The following is a 22,794-nucleotide window of genomic DNA, read 5'->3' on the forward strand; positions in this document are numbered from 1 at the left end:
CATGAAAGACATGCACTTGTGGGTTAAGTGTATGTCGCAGTCAAAACATTAATGGGGGAACATGGCACTGAAGTAACAATGAAATAAAGGTGCAGTTCGAAGAATATCTTCTAGGAGTCCACTTGCATTGAGGTCAAATTAATCTGCCAATTTTGTATTGTTCAACCTTGATGGAAGTCTAAACTTTACAGTACTGCCATTCAATTAGTTATTTCTCAAGCCATTTGTATTGTTATTATGTGTCCTTTGTAGCGTGTACTCAGGCCACCAGTCCATCCTGGTTCCCCCTCTGGAGCTGGAGACAAATGTGTCACTGTGGCTGGCCGCAGTCAGCCAGTACAAAGTGCGCGTCACCTTCTGCTCCTATTCTGTCATGGAGATGTGCACCAGAGGCCTGGGTTCACAGACTGAGGCGCTGCGGGTGAGTGTGCCTCTTCCACGTCCCGTAACAACTGTCACTCTCATTCTAAACGTGGCTTCTCTCCGGCACAGCTGCGCAACATCAACCTGTCATGTGTGCGCACGTGCATGGTGGTGGCAGAGGAGAGGCCTCGCATCGCTCTGACACAGTCCTTCTCCAAGATCTTCAAGGACCTGATGTTGTCGCCGCGGGCCGTCAGCACTACCTTTGGCTGCAGGGTTAATGTGGCCATTTGTTTGCAGGTGAGTACTGTCAGTAATGGCTACATGACACGGTTGTTTCTTCCAGGACGTAACTGCTAGCGGCAACATTAGGTACACCTGCTCAATTAAGTTAAGTAGTACCCATGATTGTCACACACACACTAGGTGTGGCGAAATTATTCTCTGCATTTGATGTTATTATATTCAACAGTAGAGCTGCATAGAATTGTGCCTTTACAAAGATAATAATAAACTCTCAGAGGGCTTTGTTTGTTTGTGCCTTTTTTGTTAGCTGGGGTTCATAATCCGAAGATTATTTGTCTGTGTATATTTGTGTATTTTTTTACATTACATAACATTTTTTAATTTACTAATATTTTAATAAGAGATAGGGTGAGAAGCTCTGTCATCCGGGAGGAGCTCAAAGTAAAACCGCTGCTCCTCCACATCGAGTGGAGCCAGATGAGGTGGTTCGGGCATCTGGTCAGGATGCCACCCGAACGCCTCCCTAGGGAGGTGTTTCGGGCACGTCCGACCGGTAGGAGGCCACGGCCTCGGATAAGCAGAATAAGATGGATGGATGGAATATTTTAATAATAGTATGTAATGTATGATACTGCCACAGTACACTGGTACTGATTAGATTTTTTTTTAATGTTATTGTGTCATTTAAAGAAGACATTATGTAATATTGTAATACCAACTATGATAGAATTATTATATTATCATTATTATTACAATTGTTATTAATATATTATATATTACTGGTTTAGAATGACCAAAGGTATAGATGTGTGTGTCCAAGTTAAAGGAAGCGGCAGACTGTCTTCTTCGAATGGATTTATTACAATCTTTGCAAGCTGGGTAACGTTTGCTGTAGTTTATAACAACGTGGCACACAAACAACTATCAGAAATGCAGCCAATATTACATATTATATATTATAATATATATATAATATATATTTGATACTGTGTGGTCACACAAAATTGTTCCAATCTGCAAGCTACAGTTATCGCTAAAAAATTTATTATTTAAAGAAAGAGAAAAAAAAGGAAATAATACATTTCTTAATTTGTTACTTAAAAAGGAGCATTATTCATTATTTCTGATACAGCTCAGAGGCAGCGCAGGTGTACCTAATGTTGTGTCCTCTGTCTGTCTAGCCCTGTACCAGTGTATACATGTGATTATTTTGGAGAGCTTAGGGTGATTTCTCCTCTGGACTGTGAGTTGCTGGTGATATTACATGCATGTGTTGTGCATGCATGTGTGTCCACATGTACATACATAAAAAACAAATGTGTCTTTATTTATGTGTCTCGTCAGTCCAACAGGTTAGGGAAACTGGCTGAGCAGGTACTGTTAGACAAGAGTGGCCGTTTGCTCTATTCAGGGCTGTTGCTGCATCTGCAAGCGTCTTTGTGGTCATTTTGTCTTCATGTCTGTTGTTTTGTTTGTTTTTTTCTTTCATGGTTTGTGTTCTTTTGACAAGCCTACGCTCCAACGTGCAACAAACCTTGCAGCCAAGTTTTGTAATCTCTTTGCAGTGGCTGAATCTGTTGTCTGATGCACTAATATTGCAGCGAGATCTCATTGCATGGCTGTCTTGGGCGCTTTCTAATGTTAAGTGTGCTCTGTTAAATGCTGTTCATCCTACAGTTTGAATGTGTGATACACACACTTACAGCGAGGATAATATCAACTATGTTTGCTGATAGACTATTCTGATGCAGTGGAAACTCTCAGATCAAAAATAATCACTCGTGTATTTCTTCGTATTTATCTTTTTTTCCAATAGGAAATAGTAAAAAAAAGTGATTCATTACAGGCTGAAACGGTTGCCTGCAATTACTAATGGACTTAATAAAATAAAAATCACAATAAGAGAAAAAAATATATATGTATACACATATATATATATATATATATATATATGTATATATATATATATATATATATATATATATATATATATATATATATATATATATACACATACATGTATGTATATGTATATATATGTATGTATATGTATATATATGTATGTATATGTATATATATATATATGTATGTATATGTATATATATATATGTGTATATATATATATGTATGTATGTATATATGAATGTATGTATATATGTATGTATATATGTATATATATATGTATATATATATACACACACACACACAGTCGTGGTCAAAAGTTTACATACACTTGTAAAGAACATAATGTCATGGCTGTCTTGAGTTTACAATCATTTCTACAACTCTTATTTTTTTGTGATAGTGATTGGAACACATACTTGTTGGTCACAAAAAACATTCATGAAGTTTGGTTTTTTTATGAATTTATTATGGGTCTACTGAAAATGTGACCAAATCGGTGGGGTCAAAAGTATACATACATCAATGTTAATATTTGGTTACATGTCCAATGGCAAGTTTCACTGCAATAAACACCTGACCACAGAACTTTCCTCCAGAAGGTCTTATCTGTGTCCATGTGATGTCAGATGAAACAAAAATGGAGCTGTTTGGCCACAATACCCAGCAATATGTTTGGAGGAGAAAAGGTGAGGCCTTTAATCCCAGTAACACCAATTCCTACCGTCAAGCATGGTGGTGGTAGTAGTATTATGCTCTGAGCCCGTTTTGCTGCCAATGGAACTGGTGTTTTATGGAGAGTAAATGGGACAATGAAAAAGGAGGATTACCTCCATATTCTTCAGGACAACCTACAAACCCAGTTTCCATATGAGTTGGGAAATTGTTTTGGATGTAAATATAAACGGAATACAATTATTTGCAAATCCTTTTCAACCCATATTCAATTGAATGCACTACAAAGACAAGATATTTGATGTTCAAACTCAGAAACTTTTTTTTTTTGCAAATAATAATTAACTTAGAATTTCATGGCTGCAACACGTGCCAAAGTAGTTGGGAAAGGGCATGTTCACCACTGTGTTACATGGCCTTTCCTTTTAACAACACTCTAAATAAACGTTTGGGAAATGAGGCGACACATTTTTTATAAGCTTCTCAGGTGGAATTCTTTCCCATTCTTGCTTGATGTACAGCTTAAGTTGTTCAACAGTCCGGGGGTCTCCGTTGTGGTATTTTAGGCTTCATAATGCGCCACACATTTTCAATGGGAGACAGGTCTGGACTACAGGCAAGCCAGTCTAGTACCCGCACTCTTTTACTATGAAGCCACGTTGATGTAACACATGGCTTGGCATGGTATTGCTGAAATAAGCAGGGGCGTCCATGGTAACGTTGCTTGGATGGCAACATATGTTGCTCCAAAACCTGTATGTACCTTTCAGCATTAATGGCGCCTTCACAGATGTGTAAGTTACCCATGTCTTGGGTACTAATACACCCCCATACCATCACAGATGCTGGCTTTTCAACTTTGCGCCTATAACAATCCGGATGGTTATTTTCCTCTTTGGTCCGGAGGACACGACGTCCACAGTTTCCAAAAACAATTTGAAATGTGGACTCGTCAGACCACAGAACACTTTTCCACTTTGTATCAGTCCATCTTAGATGAGCTCAGGCCCAGCAAAGCCGACGGCGTTTCTGGGTGTTGTTGATAAACGGTTTTCGCCATGCATAGGATAGTTTTAACTTGCACTTACAGGTGTAGCGACCAACTGTAGTTACTGACAGTGGGTTTCTGAAGTGTTCCTGAGCCCATGTGGTGATATCCTTTACACATTGATGTCGGTTTTTGATGCAGTACAGCCTGAAGGGTCGAAGGCCACGGGCTTAGCTGCTTACGTGCAGTGATTTCTCCAGATTCTCTGAACCCTTTGATGATATTACGGACCGTAGATGGTGAAATCCCTAAATTCCTTGCAATAGCTGGTTGAGAAAGGTTTTTCTTAAACTGTTCAACAATTTGTATTCCGTTTATATTTAAATCTAACACAATTTCCCAACTCATATGGAAACGGGATTTGTACTTTAGTCAGGGAGGTGACCAAAACAACGATGCTCACTCTTGCAGAGGTACAGCATTCCTCTGTAGAGAATAGGGAACCTCCGGCTCTCTTGGTTGCTTTGTTGGGTCTGCTCCTGTCTCTGGCCATGCTCCCCCCACCCCAGCAGATGATGGCGTGGAACACCGCAGAGGCCACAGTGTATTTGGGTGTTGAAATTATGTTTTTGTTTGGTTGCTTGTCTATGCATGGTGCAATCATGTGTGCGCAATGTACATTATTGGTTAATTATTTTTATTTTTATTTTGTGGGTGTGTAGAAGTGGCACTGCTGGAGTGGCAGCTGGTTGCATCAGAGCTGCTCTTTTAATGTCTTTAATGTCCTTTGTCTTCTTTGATGTTTGTCCTTTGTCTTTTTTGATGTTTCCCTCTTACACACATGTTTATGTGTGCTATGGCTATGAGTTTTTTTTTTCTTCCTTGGCCCAGGCTTAGACTGATTTTTTTTTCTTCTCACCCATCCCCACTCCCCAACGTTTACCTGTTTCTCACCTTTTTTGTAAGGGGTGCTGGAAGTTGGCAGACCCGTCAGCGATCCTGTTCTGTCTCCCTGTAATGTTTGTCTGATCTTGAATGGGATTGCGCTGAAATTCTTTATTTTAATTTTAAAATATTTGTCAGTTTGAACATCAAATATGTTGTCTTTGTAGCATATTCAACTGAATATGGGTTGAAAAGGATTTGCAAATCATTGTATTCCGTTTATATTTACATTTAAAACAATTTCACAACTCATATGGAAACGGGTTTGTAAAATCATCAGCCCAGAGGTTGGGTCTTGGGCGCAGTTGGGTGTTCCAACAGGACAATGACCCCAAACACACGTCAAAAGTGGTCAAAGAATGGCTAAATCAGGCTAGAATTAAGGTTTTAGAATGGTCTTCCCAAAGTCCTGACTTAAACGTGTGGACAATGCTGAAGAAACAAGTCCATGTCAGAAAACCGACAAATTTAGCTGAATTGCACCAATTTTGTCAAGAGGAGTGGTCAAAAATACAACCAGAAGCTTGTGGATGGCTACCAAAAGTGCCTTATTGCAGTGAAACTTGCCAAGGGACATGTAAGCAAATATTAACATTGCTGTATGTATACTTTTGACCCAGCAGATTTGGTCACATTTTCAGTAGACCCATAATAAATTCATAAAAGAACCAAACTTCCTGAATGTTTTTTGTGACCAACAAGTATGTGCTCCAATCACTCTATCACAAAAAAATAAGAGTTGTAGAAATGATTGGAAACTCAAGACAGCCATGACATTATGTTCTTTACAAGTGTATGTAAACTTTTGACCACAACTGTATACGTGTGTATGTACACTACCGTTCAAAAGTTTGGGGTCACCCAAACAATTTTTTGGAATAGCCTTCATTTCTAAGAACAAGAATAGACTGTCGAGTTTCAGATGAAAGTTCTCTTTTTCTGGCCATTTTGAGCGTTTAATTGATCCCACAAATGTGATGCTCCAGAAACTCAATCTGCTCAAAGGAAAGTCAGTTTTGTAGCTTCTGTAATGAGCTAAACTGTTTTCAGATGTGTGAACATGATTGCACATGGGTTTTCTAATCATCAATTAGCCTTCTGAGCCAATGAGCAAACACATTGTACCATTAGAACACTGGAGTGATAGTTGCTGGAAATGGGCCTCTATACACCTATGTAGATATTGCACCAAAAACCAGACATTTGCAGCTAGAATAGTCATTTGCCACATTAGCAATGTATAGAGTATTTCTTTAAAGTTAAGACTAGTTTAAAGTTATCTTCATTGAAAAGTACAGTGCTTTTCCTTAAAAAATAAGGACATTTCAATGTGACCCCAAACTTTTGAACGGTAGTGTATATGTATGTATATACTGTGTATATATATATATATATATATATATGTGTGTGTCTGTGTATGTTATATATATATATATATATATATATATATATATATATATATATATATATATATATATATATATGTATATATATATATATATATATATATATATGTATATATATATATATATATATATATATATATATATATATATATATATATATATATATATATACTGTATGTATAATTACAGCTATGTCATTATAAATATGACACAAATTTTAATATTGTATAACTAATTTTATATAAGACTTCTCCCAGACCATCACATTAAAAATAAATTAAGTTGTTTTATTAATAATGATCAAATAAAAGTATATTATACTAATATCTGTAAATGTTACAAAGAAACTGTCAATGATTAAACATTTTTAGAATAAAGTAAATAAATATAAATAAATAAAAACTAATAATAGAAATAAGATTTTTAGTCGGTGCAACAGTTATAAAAGTTATAAAATTAAAAAATTGAAAGAAAAATAAATTTATATCTTTATCTTAAATAAGTTGAAAATAAATTTAGACTAATCAAATTGGAGTTTGTCCAGCCAATCCATTTTTTTTTCAACGGGAGATGAATAGTGATGATCTGCTCCAGAGTCAAACTGTTGCCATCATAAAGCCTTAATTAAGTGTATAATGTTTAATGTGACATGCTTGCAAGTTTAAAAAATATTTTACTGAAGGGGATTTCTGTTGGAGATTTTGTTAACATTCATACTTCTTACAAGTGTAAAAAGAAGTGCAATGTGTAAAAAGATAAAAAGCTAGTGGAGTTAATAACGTCAATAACAACTGATGGCCTAAATCTTCAAATGCTCACAGTTGTCTTAAAAGTGTAAAAAGACGTTCCAACAATAAAACTGTCTGTCTTTTCATAACAGATGATGACATTAAAAAGAAGTTCAACTTTGGTTATATTTACTTAAAAAACAACATTTTGATATTAATGACAAACAACAAAGGTAGTAGTGCATCTCTACGACAAGTAAGTACAAATAATAAAACACGGCACCTCAAGTGTCCCGAAAGGCCAGAGAAGAAGCAAAACATGGGCTTTGATGTTTGCAGAACTGATCTCTGAGGTGCGCTGACAACTCAAAACGTTGACGTTTTGTGCGACTTTAGTGGACTATCTTCTGATTCTGGCATTTGACTTCTGAGTCTCCACTGTGTCATTATGTTTACTTTGTTGTTGTTGTTCTATTTTCTGCATACATTGATAGTAAAACACAATGATTTCTTCCTTTGTTGAAGACCTGCACAGAATTTAATTCCTCATCAGCTAATTTTACACACAGTTTAGACTTTGTGGTTCCATTATTCCAAATGTTTGAGCGTATTGCCTGGCACGGCTGATGGCATTGTGGGCTTTGGTTGATGACATCATCTCTGCTTGAAATCGTGATGGCGCAACGCTGAATGATTCCTTAGCTTTGTCCACGGACTATTTGGCTTACACACTCTGTGTGTAAAGCCAAACCAGTCAGCAAAGACAGGAAATAGAATAATTATTTAAAAAAATTGAAAAATAACAGAAAAAACTATTTGCATACAGGGGTCAGCCACCCAGAATGTTGAAAGAGCCATATTGGACCCTAAAATACAAAAAATAAACTGTCTGGAGCTGGAAAAAAATTAAAAGCCTTATATAAGTGTTATATTGAAGGCAACACATGATGTAAGTGTCTATGTTAGCTATAATAGCCTACTATCAAAATGACTATATGTCACAGGCTGATACAGATCCTCCTCCACCGAAATGTTGAAATGTAATATTTATTCTACACATTTTTACAACATTGGAAAACATTAGTAAAACAGAGGCTTGTCAGAAGGTGAGATAACTCCTGGAAATGACTGGCTTAGAATGACCGAAGGTATAGATGTGTGTGTCCAAGTTAAAGGAAGCGGCACTAGTGGATTTATTACAATCTTTGCAAACTGGGTAACGTTTGCTGTAGTTTATAACAATGTGGCACAACTATTGGAAATGCAGCCAATATGACATACAGATAATGTGTCATGAGACATGCAAATATAATTTAAATGCACAGAAGACATAAGTAAAGGAAATGAAATGAGCTCAAATATACCTACAAACGAGGCATAATGATGCAATATGTACACACAGCTAGCCTAAATAGCATGTTAGCATCGGTTAGCTTGTAGTCATGCAGTCACCAAATATGCCTGATTAGCACTCCAACAAGTTCACACACAGCATAAAAAGTTTGGTGGACAAAATGAGACAAAGGAGGAGTGGCATAAAACACGTCTTTCTGTGGCAGCGTCGGAAAAAGTTGTACATGTAAACAAACTACGGTGAGTTCACGGTCTGCCAAAATAAGTAGGAGAAAACGACGCTTGTCAAATACTCTCATCAGTGAAGCATGTATAACATAAACAGTGGGATTTCTAACAATTAGGAAGGTTTGTGTCATGTTTGTCTTCCTACAGAAATCATATTCAAACAAAATATATCCCCCCCATATTTTATCATTTTCATACATTTTTGAAAAAGCTCCAGGAAACCACCAAGGCGGCGATAAAAATCCACATACGGCTCTAGAGTGGCGGGTTGCCGACCCCCGGTCTAATATAATTTAATCGAGGTTAAAAATATGACAAGGTGCATTAATTGTTCATGCCAACTTGAAAATGTTTATACTACATTTGTGTGTCTGTGTCGTCCCTCAGGGCACTGCAGGACCGGACCCCACCACGGTTTACGTGGACATGAGGGCTTTGCGGCATGACAGGTGGGCCCACTGGTGCTTTTTTTTTTTTTTTAGACCGTTCCAACTTGTTTTCATGCAAATGTTTTTTTTATTTTGGCATTTCACCAGAGTTCGCCTGGTGGAGAGGGGGTCCCCGCACAGTTTACCCCTGATGGAGTCTGGCAAGGTACAGCTTCACACACCATAAACATTTTGAGCCAAGGACTTACTCTTTCTTCTAAATATGTCTTGGAATTGTAGATCCTTCCTGGAGTCAAGGTGATCATTGCCAACACCGAGACCAAAGGACCCTTGGGAGACTCTCATCTTGGAGAGGTGAGCTGCAAATAACATAGTTTTTTTTTTAATTCTGCTTGTTCCTCCCAAACATGAAGTGCTCCTCCTCTGGTGTGTGTTTTATTTCATGACACCAGATCTGGGTGAGCAGTCCTCACAACGCCACAGGCTACTACACCGTGTACGGAGAGGAGGCGCTGCACGCCGACCACTTCAACACCAAGCTCAGCTTCGGGGACACCCACACCGTGTGGGCGAGGACGGGCTACCTGGGCTTCCTGCGGCGCACTGAGCTGACCGATGCCAGTGGAGGTGGGCACACTTCTTACACCACACCCCTCGGTCACCCGGCACACAAAACAAGGTGTACAAGGGAGCACTTTAGCTACACTATATTGCCAAAAGTATTTGGCCACCTGCCTTGACTCACATATGAACTTGAAGTGCCATCCCATTCCTAACCCATAGGGTTCAATATGATGTCGGTCCACCTTTTGCAGCTATTACAGCTTCAACTCTTCTGGGAAGGCTGTCCACAAGGTTGCGGAGTGTGTTTATAGAAATTTTCGACCATTCTTCCAAAAGCGCTTTGGTGAGGTCACATTCTGATGTTAGTCGAGAAGGCTCTCTGTTCTAAATCATCCCAAAGGTGTTCTATCGGGTTCAGGTCAGTGTGCAGGCCAGTCAAGTTCATCCACACCAGACTGTCATCCATGTCTTTATGGACCTTGCTTTGTGCACTGGTGCACAGTCATGTGGGAGGAGGAAGGGGCCCGCTCCAAACTGTTTCCACAAGGTTGGGAGCATGGAATTGTCCAAAATGTTTTGGTATCCTGGAGCATTCAAAGTTCCTTTCACTGGAACTAAGGGGCCAAGCCCAACTCCTGAAAAACAACCCCACAACATAATTCCTCCTCTGCAAAATTTGACACTCGGCACAATGCAGTCCGAAATGTTCCGTTCTCCTGGCAACCTTCAAACCCAGACTCGTCCATCAGATTGCCAGATGGAAAAGCGTGATTCATTACACCAGAGAAGGCGTCTCCACTGCTCTAGAGTCCAGTGGCGACGTGCATCCCACACTTTGCATTGGACTTGGTGATGTATGGCTTAGATGCAGCTGCTCGGCCATGGAAACCCATTCCACGAAGCTCTCTGCGTAATGTACGTGGGCTAATTGAAAGGTCACATGAAGTTTGGAGCTTTGTAGCAACTGACTGTGCAGAAAGTCTTTGCACTATACGCTTCAGCATGCGCTGACCCCTCTCTGTCAGTTTACCTGGCCTACCACTTGGTGGCTGAGTTGCTGTTGTTCCCAAACTTTCCTTTTTCTTATAATAGAGCCGACAATTGACTTTGGAATATTTAGGTAGCGAGGAAATTTCACAACTGGATTTGTTGCAGAGGTGGCATGCTATGACAGTTCCACGCTGGAAATCACTGAGCTCCTGAGAGCGGCCCATTCTTTCACAAATGTTTGTAGAAACAGTCTCCATGCCTAAGTGCTAGATTTTATTGATTAGGACACCCGATTCTCATCATTTGGATGGGTGGTCAAATACTTTTGGCAATACAGTGTACATTGAAACCTGTTTTCCATTCCCTTCCCAAGATGTGGTGTTGTCTTTTTCTTTTAAGTGAAAAATGAGATTGAGTATTTTGTTGGCGAGCCAGTCTGACGCTCGCATCGCTATACATTTGAATATTGCACAAAAGTTATTTGATTTCAGAAGTTCAAGTAATACAAAGAGATCAATTAAAGGCTCAGTGGTGTCAAACTCCTTTTCACGCCCTCAGAGGGCCGCATGCAACAGTGAATAAATATGAATACAAACATATAATAGCCTCGTTACACAATTTGCGTTTGTTCGATTTTAATATTTTTTATTGTTGGTGTGACCATCATTTTTAAATAACAAAAAAAAAAAAAAAAAAAGAGTTCCTGGAACACCTTGTTGCATATTCAGATAATATTAAAGTGGACACGTGCAATTGCATGCAGCACATTTTGACTTGGCAGGCCACATCAAAATGACATGGAGGGCCACATAAAAAAAAATGTGGTGTGCCCCACTAAAATGATGTGGCGGGCCAGGTACAAATCTTATCTTTTTGACTCTTTTTCAAATTTCATGAGGTACTGATTTTTTCATTAATTAGCTGTAAGTCTAATCATGGCCATTAGGAAATAGCCAATTTAGGCTGCAGTTTGTCATGATAGTGTCCAGCAGAACCACTGATAATATCAATATTAATTCATATCAAAGATCCTCTGTAGCATAATGATATAAAGGATCTTTGACTAGTGTTTTTCTCAGTACGACCTTAAGAACAGCAGAGTGATTCTGTTAGAGGATCTTTGGCTGTGGTAATAGACTGGTCGTGCTTTAATTTATGTTTGTGTGTGTTTAGAACGCCACGACGCTCTCTATGTGGTGGGCTCCGTTGACGAGACCCTGGAGCTGCGAGGGATGAGGTATCACCCCATCGACATCGAGACCTCCGTCATCCGCTCTCACAAGAGCATAGCTGAATGGTGAGGTTGCACTCGCCAACACAATCCTGTGTCCATGCACTACACAACATCTCCTCTACGTCTCGTGAATCAGCGCCGTGTTCACTTGGACCAACCTCCTGGTGGTGGTGGTGGAGCTGGAGGGGTCCGAGCAGGCGGCCCTGGACCTGGTGGCCCTGGTCACCAACGTAGTCCTGGAGGAGCACTACCTGATCGTGGGCGTGGTGGTGGTGGTCGACCCCGGCGTCATCCCCATTAACTCTCGGGGGGAGAAGCAGCGCATGCACCTGAGGGACGGCTTCTTGGCGGACCAGCTGGACCCCATATATGTGGCGTACAACATGTGAACCCCATATACGTGGCGTACAACATGTGAACCCCATATACGTGGCGTACAACATGTGAACCCCATATACGTGGCGTACAACATGTGAACCCCATATACGTGGCGTACAACATGTGAACCCCATATACGTGGCGTACAACATGTGAACCCCATATACGTGGCGTACAACATGTGAACCCCATATACGTGGCGTACAACATGTGAACCCCATATACGTGGCGTACAACATGTGAACCCCATGTACGTGGCGTACAACATGTGAACCCCATATACGTGGCGTACAACATGTGAACCCCATATACGTGGCGTACAACATGTGAACCCCATATACGTGGCGTACAACATGTGAACCCCATATATGTGGCGTACAACATGTGAACCCCATGTACGTGGCATACAACATGTGAACCCCATATACGTGGCGTACAACATGTGAACCCCATATACGTGGCGTACAACATGTGAACCCCATATACGTGGCGTACAACATGTGAACCCCATGTACGTGGCGTACAACATGTGAACCCCATATATGTGGCGTACAACATGTGAACCCCATATACGTGGCGTACAACATGTGAACCCCATATACGTGGCGTACAACATGTGAACCCCATATACGTGGCGTGCAACATGTGAACCCCATATACGTGGCGTACAACATGTGAACCCCATATACGTGGCGTACAACATGTGAACCCCATATATGTGGCGTACAACATGTGAACCCCATATACGTGGCGTACAACATGTGAACCCCATATACGTGGCGTACAACATGTGAACCCCATATACGTGGCGTACAACATGTGAACCCCATATACGTGGCGTACAACATGTGAACCCCATATACGTGGCGTACAACATGTGAACCCCATGTACGTGGCGTACAACATGTGAACCCCATATATGTGGCGTACAACATGTGAACCCCATATATGTGGCATACAACATGTGAACCCCATATATGTGGCGTACAACATGTGAACCCCATATATGTGGCGTACAACATGTGAACCCCATATACGTGGCATACAACATGTGAACCCCATATATGTGGCGTACAACATGTGAACCCCATATACGTGGCGTACAACATGTGAACCCCATATACGTGGCGTACAACATGTGAACCCCATATACGTGGCGTGCAACATGTGAACCCCATATACGTGGCGTGCAACATGTGAACCCCATATATGTGGCGTACAACATGTGAACCCCATATATGTGGCGTACAACATGTGAACCCCATATATGTGGCGTACAACATGTGAACCCCATATATGTGGCGTACAACATGTGAACCCCATATATGTGGCGTACAACATGTGAACCCCATATATGTGGCGTACAACATGTGAACCCCATAAATGTGGCGTGCAACATGTGAACCCCATAAATGTGGCGTGCAACATGTGAACCCCATATATGTGGCGTGCAACATGTGAACCCCATATATGTGGCGTGCAACATGTGAACCCCATATATGTGGCGTGCAACATGTGAACCCCATATATGTGGCGTGCAACATGTGAACCCCATATATGTGGCGTGCAACATGTGAACCCCATATATGTGGCGTGCAACATGTGAACCCCATAAATGTGGCGTACAACATGTGAACCCCATATATGTGGCGTGCAACATGTGAACCCCATATATGTGGCGTGCAACATGTGAACCCCATATACGTGGCGTGCAACATGTGAACCCCATATATGTGGCGTGCAACATGTGAACCCCATATACGTGGCGTACAACATGTGAACCCCATATACGTGGCGTGCAACATGTGAACCCCATATATGTGGCGTACAACATGTGAACCCCATATATGTGGCGTACAACATGTGAACCCCATATATGTGGCGTACAACATGTGAACCCCATATATGTGGCGTACAACATGTGAACCCCATATATGTGGCGTACAACATGTGAACCCCATATATGTGGCGTGCAACATGTGAACCCCATATATGTGGCGTACAACATGTGAACCCCATATATGTGGCGTACAACATGTGAGGACCTCGACTTGCCTGGAAGATCCATCTTGATGTGTACAGTCCAGAAAGTCATTAGTTTGTGACACTAGTGGCTCCCTCCACTGCCCAATCGTGCTTGTGCTTGTTTTCCTAGCATCGGGTAGCTTCATTCGATTACATTTCCGCCATTGCTCTATTAATCTATTAATAATTTTAAAAATATTTTTAATGCGATGAGAGACACTCCCTCTGAAGGTTCTGAAGCAGAATAATGCTGCCCGTAAGTGGAGCTCAGACTAAATCAACAGCGCCTCTGCTGGTTGCAACAGAGTACTGCACTCCATTTTGACTCATAATGGCTTGCCATTGGATTATTGCAGCGCTCCAAACTGTAATCTAATTGGTGTTCCCTTTACATGAACTCGATGCCTTAAGTTTTCATTTTCCTCATGCCTGCTTCAGGTTGAACATCATTTTTTTGTCAAGCTGTGGGAACACGCAGGAAGTAACACACACCACTTTTTTTCCCCCTTAAGTGTCAGCTGTTCTTAAACACTCCCTCATATTCTTAATGCCAGCTGTAATGAATGTGTGCCAGTGGAAGTGCCAATGGGGTCCAATGAGAAACACGTTGCATGAGCCCCCCTTATCATAATGACTCCCCGTGACTTCATGTTGGCCTTCAGCATGCTGCAAGGATGTACAGCTTCCATGTCAACCACCTGATAAGAGACTGAATCAGCTAAATATGTGATGTATATTTGTCCCCCGTAAACCATCTGAAATGTACTCAGATTGCGGGGAATAGACACACAAAAGTTGTTTTTTTATTATTATTCTGTAGGGTGAATAGACAGAAAGCAAGCAAGAAGCAGAGTGGAAATACATTTGTCTGATAAGACGGTAAGTTGTTATTTTCATAACATGTTTTCTTAATGAATAAAATAATGATTTTAACTTAAAACGTGTGTGTGCGTCAACAACACCCAGAGGGCGGTTGAAGCACAAGACAGTCATGAGGCTATGAACAACGATTATGTGCTAAAGTTTCAAAAATGGGAAAATAATTGTGACGCTTCTCTAAAGTAAGCATCATTTTATTTGGAGCCCCCCTTCCATTAAGACATTTTGTGAAATTATTGTTACACTATTTGACTAAAACTTTAATTTATTTATTATGATATTATAATAACGCATGTTTTGGGCTAAAATACATTTTTCAATAATATATATTTTTTTATTAGTGCAAAATAACAAATGTAACCTAATTCCAACATTTAATTAAACGTTCCTGCAAACAACTCCTGCCAGGGATTGAACCAAATATAAATGCTGCACTGCCTTGGACGGTCGGACCACCAGACAAAACGTCTAGAGCAGGGGTCCCCAAACTACGGCCCGCCAGCGTCCAAAATCTGGGCCACTAAGTCCCAAGTTTAAAAAATATGTGGCGAAGTTGGTAGAGTGGCTGTGTCAGCAATCGGAGTGTTGCTGGTTACTGGGGTTCAATCCCCACCTTCTACCTTCCTAGTCACGTCCGTTGTGTCCTTGGGCAAGACACTTCACCCTTGCTCCTGATGGCTGCTGGTTAGCGCCTTGCATGGCAGCTCCCGCCATCAGTGTGTGAATGTGTGTGTGAATGGGTAAATGTGGAAATAGTATCAAAGCGCTTTGAGTACCTTGAAGGTAGAAAAGCGCTATACAAGTATAACCCATTTATTATTTATCATTTATTTTTTAAATAATTTTTTTAAAATCTGTCCTTTCTAATCCATTTTCTACTGCCTGTTACTCTCTGTGTCTCCTAGCCGCTCAGGCAAATCATATTGTCTAAAAATGCATTTTTCCATCGGCCAAATTGTTTTAACCCAATGCGGCCCCCCGAGTCAAAAAGTTTGGGGATCCCTGTTCTAGAGGAACGTTTGCTCTCATCAATGACGGAGCTTGGGTTCCATTTGTTGTAAAATTATATTCAAAACGCACTGTCCTTTATTAATTGAAATTTTACATACGGCCCCGAAAGGGACAAGTGGTAGAAAATGGATGGATGTGCCTCTTCATGCAGAGCATGATCTGGTTAAAAAAAAAGGGGGCTATTTATACTACAACCGATTCTCCTGACAAAATGTATATATCAACATTTAGAGTAGACTGAATCTGAATTTAAACACATTTTAGAACTCAGTTCTAATTTCTTTTAGATTTTTTCCACCATATTTTGCCATACATCTGCTTATAACCACGAGTTAGCAGAGGTGGGACCAAGTCATTGCTTTGCAAGTCACAAGTAAGTCTCAAGTCTTTGCCCTCAAGTCTCGAGTCAAGTCCTGAGTCAAGACAGGCAAGTCCCGAGTCAAGTCCAAAGTCAAGACTGGAAAGTCTCAAGTCAAGTCACAAGTCCTGCATTTTGAGTTTCGAGTCCTTTCAAGTCCTTTTAACCACAGACTAATATTTTTACACAGATTGTGTATGCTTTTAAACCGCTGTATTTATTTATTAAAACAAGTGCATTTTAAATAGCCGGAAAAAAAATAGTACTGACATTGCAATTCATAATAGCACTATTAACCAGTCATTTTAATAGTTTAAACAATTTTAAACATTTAACTCATTCCTTTACAGAATAAACACATTTGCAAAAACAAGTGCAACTGTACTTATTTGTACAAAAGTGTTAACATTGTATTTCCATGGCATATTGCATTGTAACTAGTTCCACAGCAGTTTCTATTCTGTTCTTACCTTATCTCATTGATCTCATCTCGTACTGTATGTGTGTTTATGTGTGCGTACACATGAAAAACATAACAAATACATGAACATAACAATGAACAGAGTTGTACTTTTTAGATGTCAGGGCCCTATGCAATATGTACACATATTCTTAATATAGTATACATTTTAACTGACCTTTATTTGACTATGTTTGTCTTTTTGTAGGTGGCTAAAATATGCGGTGCTGCTGACCGCCGTCTAACGTTATGTTACTGTGTGTGATACATTGACTAACGTAACGTTAAGTGTAGGTACCTCATGCAACCCTGCTTAAAAAAATCACTTGACAAAAAGTATGAATAAGGAAGCAAACTGCAGTGGACGCAACATATTGCTGTGTTTGAAATGATGTTATAACCATAGACATCTTATAAATAGACGCAGTATTGGTTGCTGTGACGCGAGCAAATTGCATCTTGAAGTGGTGATGAGGAGCCGGCGAGCAGCCTAAACTGACAGTTGACAGGTAGAAAACAAAGATGTTGTTGGTGTTCAGCGTTTTCCTGCTCAAATGAGCGGACTGTTGAAAATAGGAATCGGGGGATTACTTTTCACAAGTAAGATTTAACATTAATGTACTTTTGGTTGTATTTTATGAAAATAACATTACCACAGAGTTAAGAAGGAGCAAAGATCTTCAATATTTGTATGAAAATCACAAACAAATCTTCTGGGGGAGGATGACGCCCCTACAGGGGTTTGGTTTACAAACTTTCAGCCCCACCTAAAACAAAATTCACCAGCCGCCACTGATTATGATGCATTCTCATTTTAGGCAAAATATAAGACAATACTTTCTTAACAGTATAATTGTAACCAGGAATAAGTCTTCAAGTAACAATATTCAAATACTAACATTGTTGGGTAAGGCAGCATTTGGTTTTATTCTGAATCCAGTGAAACAGATTGGTGGTTTTAGCTGATATAAAGACTTTCAGGTGTTTATATATGTTTAAGTATTTGGCAGGCGCTTTTATCCAAAGCGACATACATAAAAAATACATATATAACAATCACTGTAAACATTATCATTTAAGGGAAGAATGTAATACAAAATATCAATACAAAGTGTCAAGACAGAATAAACTCTCTGCTGCTGCAGCAACAGAGATACGGTCTATAAGATATATAGATATCTAATGTATTCATACATTGTTTATGTAGGATATACGCATGTATATATAACCTAATTATATTGTTTCTTCAACTTAAAAATAGCTGACCGTTTTTTTCCCCCTTCTCTGGGCTTATATTCCCAGTTTTGATCTCGGACGTCTGGTCACTTATAGCATATAAGAATATTCTATTACTGTTAAGCAAACTATGAATAATAAAACATGTGTCCGTTATCATAGCTACACGTATGACAAAAAAGCGCGTGAAAATGAGTGGTATTCAGTGAGGTAAAATGAATTAAATGCGCTGACAGTTCATTGCTCCTGCCAAATGAATTGCACTGAGTGGAGCGGATCACCACTCCAAGATGGCGGCCCCGCGTCTCGTCTGCGCCAGTAAGCAGTAGCGCTCGATGCTGCGTCTACTTATAAGATGTCTATGGTTATGACGTTAGCAGTGACTTTACAGCCTCACTGATTTAACTACACAGCAAATAAAAGTCATGTTACTTAGCCAATAAACGTTAGCTTACATTCAAAACTTACCCTTCTTTGTGCAACTTCAAATGTCGAACGAAGTTGGAAGTTGTTGCGTCTCCGTCTGTAATATTCCAACTGCGTGATTCGCATACGGCAATTCGTTTTTTGTTGACCAAGTCGTAGTTTTTATACCCGAACGAAACCAACTTTGGTATAAATCTTTCTCACTGGCGCGTTGTTTGACAACTCTTGTTCAATTACTTATCGTGTTAAGCAATGTCAGCTAGGATTTATCTGAGAGTCAGATGCAGTCATCAAAAGAGCCACATCTGGCTCTAGAGCCATAGGTTCCCTACCCCTGCTCTATAACTTCTGAAATTGATTATTAAACAACTACTGCCATCAATTAAAAAAGGGGATGCACCTGAGTTTGTGGAAAACTGATGCCGTGACTCTGGGTCCAACACAATCAGGTTTTGGAGGATGATGTTGTCGAGGGGGAATGCAGTCATCATCTTTGTGGTCACAGCTACAAAAATGTCTCTCACTGCCCTGTGACACATGATCAGATCAAAAATTACAGCCATTGTATGATGGGATATCAGTTAGTTAGCTTTGGATAACACAATAATCATGTTTACTTCATCATCATTGGGACAGAGGAGGAAAGTTCATCCATGTTGTCCTCCAAGAAATTTTGTTCAGCTTCTCCAAGAAAGAGTTCGTTGTCTGGCAACTGTAGGCTGGCATCCTTGAACTTGATGTCCTTCAGTGGGACATCAGCAAGAAGGCTGGCAGGGAGAAATCTTCCCATTATTCTTTTCACCAGGCTGGTCATCTCCCGGTGCAGCCGATGAACCATCACTCCTTCAGCCTAAAAACACATTGATTATAAGTTATTTAAAAAATGATGATAACACCATTATTTATTATCATAATTATTTAAGTTAATCTTTTGATAGGCTGGCTGACCTGAAACATAACATTGAACTCTGCCAGTGGTGTCAGAGCCTGGGAGAGGAAGAGGAAGAAGAACTTTGTCTTCTTGCTGGTTAAATGCTCAGCCAGCATCTTCACCTTGCCAGGCTTCTCCACATCCTCTTGACTGGCAAAATATGCCTGCAGTGCATCCCACTGGTTGAGCACCCGGTTTATGCAAGTCAGCAGGCTGAGCCACCTGGTTGCACAGTATCGGAGTATCTTCAGAGTTTCTGAGTCTGTGAACTCCACAAACTCTCTGAAGATTTCGCAACGTTTGGCACTGAAGTTGAGGAAGGTTAAAAAAAAAATGGGAAAGATATTGTTAAATAGTGAAAAGCAAGGGAACCAAGATGACATCCAATAACTGTCAAATTGTAGCACAGAGGCTCTCTTTTAACTTATGTGCAAGTGTAACATGCGGCATATCAATATGCTTACCTGATGTCAAAGTGAGCATATATACTGATGAGGATGTCTTCAATAGGCTGGCATAGAGCCTTAATGGCACATCCTGTGGCCAGCTGGACCAGATGACAGATGCATCCCATGTCAATTAGGGATGGCTGCATGTCTTTGATTCTGCTGACAACAGAATTGTGCTTCCCCTTCATGACATTGGCATTATCACTATTAAATGCCACAACGTTTCTCCAGTCAATTTTTCTGTCACTAGGAATAAACAAAGCACAACATTACTTATTGGTGGTCTGTCTCCTAGCACAGTGGTTCTCAACCTTTTTTCAGTGATGTACCCCCTGTGAAAATGTTTTTAATTCAAGTACCCCCTAATTAGAGCAAAGCATTTTTGGTTGAAAAATAGAGATAAACAAGTAAAATACAGCACTATATCATCAGTTTCTGATTTATTAAATTGTATATCAGTGCAAAATATTGCTCATTTGTTGTGGTCTTTCTTGAACTATTTGGAAAAAAAGATATAAAAATAACTAAAAATGTGTTGAAAAATAAACAAGTGATTCAATTATGAATAAAGATTTCTACACATAGAAGTAATCATCAACTTAAAGTGCCCTCTTTGGGGATTGTAATAGAGATCCATCTGGATTCATGAATTTAATTCTAAACATTTCTTCACAAAAAAAGAAATCTTTAACATCAATATTTATGGAACATGTCCACAAAAAATCTAGCTGTCAACACTGAATATTGCATTGTAATGAATGGAATAGCCTACTTGATTTGATGTTCAGTTTATGAACTTACATTCATATTTTGTTGAAGTATTATTCAATAAATATATTTAAAGAGGATTTTTGAATTGTTGCTATTTTTAGAATATTTAAAAAAAAATCTCACGTACCCCTTGGCATACCTTCAAGTACCCCCAGGGGTACACGTACCCCCATTTGAGAACCACTGTCCTAGCATATTGTAATATATTTACATTTACACATAAGCGACTTTACATTTACCTTAGCACTGTGTTCAGTGACTCAAAGAGGTTCTCTGCTGTGCCAATGTTGCACACTGGCATGTGCAGAAACTTCGTCACCACCTCCTCAGTTTTCGGATCGCAAACCCTGGCCAATATCACAAACTCCTTAAAAAAAATATATATATATATATATATAAATATATTTAGAAAGCAATTTTCACAGCAGCCACAACATGACTTTACAAGAGAAGTGTAAATACAAAATACATACTATTATCCGTCTTTCTGCTTGTGCTTCCATCACACATCAGACCAAAGGGTTGGTTTTGGCAAAGTTCCATCACTTCCTTGTCCAATTCCGGGGCAATGGCACCTATCAAATACACAGTAATGAAAACACAGTTGTTCTACTAACTGTACTGTACTTGCTGCTTACTAAAAAAAAACCACTTACCTTTCACTATTTGAGTCACCTTTGTTCTGCCATTTGAGTACTGGCAAGCGATCTCTGAATCCGGGTACATATTCTTCACGGATTTGTTGTAAACATCCGCAAATGAGAATGGGATGTTGCTTGCAGCTATCAGCATAGTCATCTTTGTCTCGGCATATATTACACCATCGGGTCTCCATTTTGCGAGGTGGCCCACAAGGCTGCGCTGCCGCCGCCTTGTGCTTCGCTCTCCGTTCATGAATGATTATATCATTTCGGCCACCGTGTTCAATTGAGAAGTCTGTTCTACAAAATTTACAGGCAACATACCCCTTCCCCTTCGAACTGTCCTGGATGAATTGAAATTCTTGTTTCCATTCGCTTTGGAACTTGCAAGCGTATTTCTTCATCTTGCTCGGCGTCGCCATGGCTGTATTCCTCGTTCTTCTGCTGCGTCTACTAATACTTGTTGTGCACTCCCAAAAGCCGTAGATGTTATGACGCAGGCAAGTTTATGTTGTGGGAAAGCGGACGTGAGAACGGCTGTCCCCACTCAGGTCCGCGTTGAGCTGGAGGGGGCGTGGCCTCCAGCTCCGGCTGAATACCGGGAGTTTGTCGGGAGAAGGGAGGTTGTCGGGAGAGGCGCTGAATATCGGGATTCTCCCTTTACACATATACACACACACACACACCACTCATCTACTCATTTTTGTACTTGAAAGTACAATGCTTTGTTAAGGGTTGAATTGTCCATCCTCTTTCTATTCTCTGTCACTATTTTTCTAACCATGCTGAACACCCTCTCTGATGATGCATTGCTGTGTGGCACGCACAAAAGTGCTTTCATCAAATGCACGAGAGTGTGGAATCTTCCATCTCTCCCTAGCATGGCCCAAAACCGGTCAATCCTTGCTTCCTGGGGAAGATCTTCCCTGGCAAGCAATTGGTACTCCAGTACTTGTACCCGGAGGCTGGTCAGGTACAATCGCAGCTGCGGCAGACTTTTTTTGGGGGGGGCGTGGCCTCCAGCTCCGGCTGAATACTGGGAGTTTGTCGGGAGAAAATCTCTGTCGGGAGGTTGTCGGGAGAGGCGCTGAATATCAGGATTGTCCCGCTAAAAACGGGAGGGTTGGCAAGTATGCCCCCTGGTAGGGTTCCCCAAGACAAACAGGCGAGGAATCAGACAAAGAGCAGCTCAAAGACCTTTATGAAAAGTACAAATCG

General features: G+C 40.2%; 2 protein-coding genes across 6 annotated transcripts in view; one reads left to right on the top strand and one right to left on the bottom strand.

Moving 5' to 3' along the window:
- The window catches only part of dip2a (disco-interacting protein 2 homolog A), a 222,984-nt gene extending 210,425 nt beyond the window's left edge, over positions 1 to 12,559 (top strand). For 3 of the 5 annotated variants that reach the window (XM_062070065.1, XM_062070066.1, XM_062070067.1), the window contains 8 exons: positions 253 to 421; positions 493 to 663; positions 9,222 to 9,283; positions 9,371 to 9,428; positions 9,503 to 9,577; positions 9,676 to 9,850; positions 11,951 to 12,074; positions 12,148 to 12,558. In XM_062070065.1, coding sequence (XP_061926049.1) covers positions 253 to 421; positions 493 to 663; positions 9,222 to 9,283; positions 9,371 to 9,428; positions 9,503 to 9,577; positions 9,676 to 9,850; positions 11,951 to 12,074; positions 12,148 to 12,400 — 1,087 coding nt within the window. In that variant the 3' untranslated portion in view covers positions 12,401 to 12,558. Of the gene's footprint in view, positions 1 to 252; positions 422 to 492; positions 664 to 1,953; positions 2,145 to 9,221; positions 9,284 to 9,370; positions 9,429 to 9,502; positions 9,578 to 9,675; positions 9,851 to 11,950; positions 12,075 to 12,147 lie in introns of those variants that run through there. The other 2 variants (XM_062070064.1, XM_062070068.1) reach the window with 2 other exon arrangements.
- Positions 12,560 to 18,187: 5,628 nt separating this feature from the next.
- Positions 18,188 to 22,794, bottom strand: part of LOC133664971 (uncharacterized) — a 35,227-nt gene continuing 30,620 nt past the window's right edge. Inside the window, exons 2-7 of the mRNA XM_062070074.1 lie at positions 21,409 to 21,510; positions 21,175 to 21,302; positions 20,180 to 20,410; positions 19,733 to 20,021; positions 19,402 to 19,634; positions 18,188 to 19,312 (exon numbers count right to left, since the gene is read on the bottom strand). Of these exons, the coding sequence (XP_061926058.1) occupies positions 19,096 to 19,312; positions 19,402 to 19,634; positions 19,733 to 20,021; positions 20,180 to 20,410; positions 21,175 to 21,302; positions 21,409 to 21,438 (1,128 nt within the window). The 5' untranslated portion in view covers positions 21,439 to 21,510 and the 3' untranslated portion in view covers positions 18,188 to 19,095. The remainder of the gene's footprint in view (positions 19,313 to 19,401; positions 19,635 to 19,732; positions 20,022 to 20,179; positions 20,411 to 21,174; positions 21,303 to 21,408; positions 21,511 to 22,794) is intronic.

The sequence above is a fragment of the Entelurus aequoreus genome, linkage group LG14, assembly GCF_033978785.1.
Source record: "Entelurus aequoreus isolate RoL-2023_Sb linkage group LG14, RoL_Eaeq_v1.1, whole genome shotgun sequence".
NCBI lineage: Eukaryota > Metazoa > Chordata > Actinopteri > Syngnathiformes > Syngnathidae > Entelurus > Entelurus aequoreus.